The sequence below is a fragment of the Lathyrus oleraceus genome, chromosome 7 (assembly GCF_024323335.1).
Source record: "Lathyrus oleraceus cultivar Zhongwan6 chromosome 7, CAAS_Psat_ZW6_1.0, whole genome shotgun sequence".
Lineage (NCBI taxonomy): Eukaryota > Viridiplantae > Streptophyta > Magnoliopsida > Fabales > Fabaceae > Lathyrus > Lathyrus oleraceus.
Genome location: NC_066585.1, coordinates 545,855,995 through 545,859,841, shown reverse-complemented (window position 1 = coordinate 545,859,841; position 3,847 = coordinate 545,855,995). Strand labels below are relative to the sequence as shown.

Genomic DNA, 3,847 nt, shown 5'->3' with positions numbered 1-3,847 from the left:
GAATAGACTTCAACGTCATGCTAAGGTCATGTCGAATTGTCGAACCAAGAAGCTACCCTTCGACCATACTAGAGTTCGATTCAATATCTCACAAGTTAAATGAACACAGAAATAACAAAATAATAAAATGATATTTGAATGCTCATTACTATTATACCACCACGGTGAAGCTTCTTTTAATGAATGAAATCTAACCACTTGTTGATCTTTCTTGTTTCAAACTTCACAAAGTGAAGCCTTCCCCAAGAATAGGAAAACTTCTCCATTTACCATTAGAAAGTCCTAACTGTTCCTTTAAACTTTTCTTCCTTTTATTATCATCTAATTGACCTTCGTGTCTTGAAAAGTACACCAACTTTATCAGAGATCATGTCCATATAATGAAACAGATCAAGTTTCATGTCTAGTTCATAGACTACAAGTTCTTCATTTTTCATAAAAATCATTTGTGTTAGTATTTATTTTAAAATATAATAATAAATTCTTTAATATTTTATTGAAAGTATTAAATAGTAATTTTCTATCTCTCTTCATCTTTTACTAATATAATTTAAAATTGAATATGAAACAAAAACAATCACAAAGAAGATGAAGATACACAAAACAACATAACTAAAACCCACATAATCTAAAAAATCATCCATCTTTGTATATTCAAAGTTCATAATTTTCATATTTTTTTCTTTGTAATGTTCATTTTTATATGTTTTTATGATCTTCCCCAATTTTTTCTTTAAAAATATTCAGATAAAAAAAACATTTGTGTTAGTATTGAAACTCTTATCTTAGATTAAAGTTGTTCATCACTCATAACCCAAATACTTTGTGACTGCATGACATTGAATTAAATTAAATTAAGGAACACCATTGATCTGAAACCTTTAGCTTAGATTAAAGTTGTTCATCGCTCACATTCCTAGCATTAATAGATTTCGTTTTCATAATTTTTAAACAATTTGTTAACTCATGAAGTTCCAAAATCTAACAAAGTTTAAAAATCTTCAATTTCTTAATTTTTCGGTAAAATTCCACCAATAAGAATTAAAAAAGAAAAGTTAAAAAGATTAAAATGACACATTTTAAAGTTAAGAGATCAACTTAAATTATAAAAGTAAGTTAATAACTAAAATGAAACATGTACCATAACAATATTGATGTAGTTTTTCACTTACACTATTACACATAATATTATATTGAAGAAACATTCGAAACAAGCATAGGCACATGACAACCCTCATTCTTAAAGGAAATCAATGCAACACTCTCCTTTATCCTATTTTGGACAAACAAACAAATAAAACTAAATGAAAAGGACTTAATTGATATGGACTTTAACATGGGCCACTCCAAAAACTTCATGAATGAACCCCACGTGGAAATAAATATATGAGTAAAGACTCAAATCCATCTACTTCATAATATATATATAAGAAATTTAAAATACAAATTCCGTCCTCAAAAATCTCAAACGTCGATCAAATTAGTCTCTTTAAAATTACTTTTACTGTCATTTTAACCGATTTAACCGACGTTTAAAATTTTTTAAGTACTAAATTGATAATATATTTTATTTTTACTAACAAATATATCAATAAATAAATAAATAAATAAATACGTTCGTTGATTTAATGATTCAGAAGTTCTTCTATCATTTGAAGTGCGATTCTTTGTTCTTCATCTAATTGATTATTTTCTTCATTTTTTTCTTCTTCATCTTCTTCTTCCTCTTCAGGCTTTACGATTTTTTTAGAATCATCATTAACAACAATAGAAGACAATATTTCCGAATTAGAATTAACTACTATTTCTGATCCTTCTTCTTGTTCTTTCTTCTTCCTTTCCAATTCAACCATCATGATCCAACTCGAGTCGGAACGAGGGCCGGCTCGTTTTTGCCACACTCCAAAGTGTGAATTCTCAGTGTCAAGCCTTAGACAAGTAAGTGAAGGTGAAGGTGATTTGCAACATTTTCTAAGCTTTGCACTTAGAATTGCAGAGAGTGATGTATTAGTAGTAGTAGTGGAATTTGAAGAAGAAGAAGATGATGCAAATGATTTTTGGTTATTATTGTTGTTGTTATTTGGTATTGGATTCATGCTATCAGAAACTGGAAAATTTGTTTTTGCATTTCTTCCACTCATTAAAATTGCTGCTTCATCATATGCTCTTGCTGCTTCTTCAGCTGTCTCAAATGTTCCTAGCCATACTCTCCTTTTCCTTTATCAAAAAAATTGCAAATTTCACTTTCATTAATTCAATTCAAATTCTCATGTGGCCTAATTAATAAACATTAATTCAATAAGATCAAATTAATAAATTCAATGCATACTTTTATTTGGCTTAACAAGCATTAATTCCCTAAGATCTCATTAATTAAATCAACATTTTTTATTTGACCTAATAAGAAATAATTTCATAAAAAATTCTCTAATTGATTCAATGCACATAGATCACAAACATTTCAAGATCAATGGAATCAACAAAGAGTGCATAATTTTGATTTATATATGATGATAAAAAATGTAAAATCAATTAATTTTGATTCTATAATGTCAAGGGAAAATGCAATTATGCAGCCGATTAATTTAATAGTTGGATTCATTTTAGTTCAATAAATTCCAACTTTATAAATTAATAGTCTGTCTAATCGCATCTTACCTTAACATTGTAGAATCAAAATTTAAGATAAAAAAGATAAATCGAGTTTTTGTAATGAGATGAGTTTAAAGAGAATGTACAATAAAGGGTGACGAATCTCCGAAACCCAAGAGCCCCAATGGCGTTGCCTAACACCTCTAAATTTCTTTGATTTCACCATGTTGGATTGAAGGTGGGAGAGAGAGAGAGTAGAAATGGTTGCAATAGAATATGGAAATGATGCCAATTTATATAGCATGGAGTGATGATAGTGAAGAGATTTAAGGCTAGTTCTAAAGAAGGGTATACACGTGATTTTTGGTTTGGTAGGATTTTCACACTGTATACAAGGGTAAACTACTATGACTGATATTTTGTTACTCTTTATCTAGTATTGATGTTGATATCCTTTGAAAATACCCTTAACGGTCATCATTTATACTAGAATGGAAAAGATGTTAGGTAAAAGAATAGAAGGAAAAAAAAAAGATTTTTAACTTCAAAAGTTAAAATGTAGCTACTTCAACTTTACTAATAAGGAAAAGGGTCTTTTTCTTGTGGATAGTTGTAAGTCTAGTCTTGTAATTCTATAGGACTGTGTCAATTTATCTTGAACTATGCAACTGTTAGGTTAGAGAATCAAAAATGATACATGAGATGGTGAAATGAGATTTTAATGTGATGAAGATGGGTTAGTCCGTAAAGTTAACACTATAACATCTAAGTTAATAAGAAAAATAATGAGTAATATGAAAATAAAAATAATTTGTAATATTTGAAATGACACTATTTCTTCTTTAACGTGAGCGGTCAAAAAATCATCCGCATAATCGAAAGTGCGCTAGACCACTAATTAAATGTAATTATTTTTCCAGCTATGTTATTCATACACCCTCCCTTACACCTATATTGTATTCACATGGACGGGTCATTGAATTTGAGTGTGTCTTGTAGGAATCTTTTGAGTGTGTCTTGTACGAATCAAAAGAGTGATGTTCTATAACTTTTTTAAACAATAAATATATAAGGATAAAAGAAATAATTGGATAAAAAACATATTTTTATTTGACATTGTGCAAAAAAAGTAAAAGTATGGATCTTTGAATCAATGTAATTTTTTTAACAACAAATACATAAGGATAAAAGAAATAATTGGATAAAAAATACATTTTTATTTGACATTATGCAAAAAAAAAAAATACAAGTATGG

At 28.3% G+C, this 3,847-nt stretch overlaps 1 protein-coding gene across 1 annotated transcript; it reads right to left on the bottom strand.

The window, feature by feature from the left end:
• Nucleotides 1-1,625: 1,625 nt before the first annotated feature.
• LOC127105468 (ethylene-responsive transcription factor WIN1) lies at nucleotides 1,626-3,008 on the bottom strand. Its single transcript, XM_051042654.1, has 2 exons — nucleotides 2,739-3,008; nucleotides 1,626-2,217 (listed from the first exon to the last, which is right to left on the bottom strand). Exons 1-2 carry the CDS (start codon nucleotides 2,894-2,896, stop codon nucleotides 1,626-1,628), a joined length of 750 nt encoding a protein of 249 aa, XP_050898611.1. The 5' UTR covers nucleotides 2,897-3,008.
• Nucleotides 3,009-3,847: the final 839 nt, after the last annotated feature.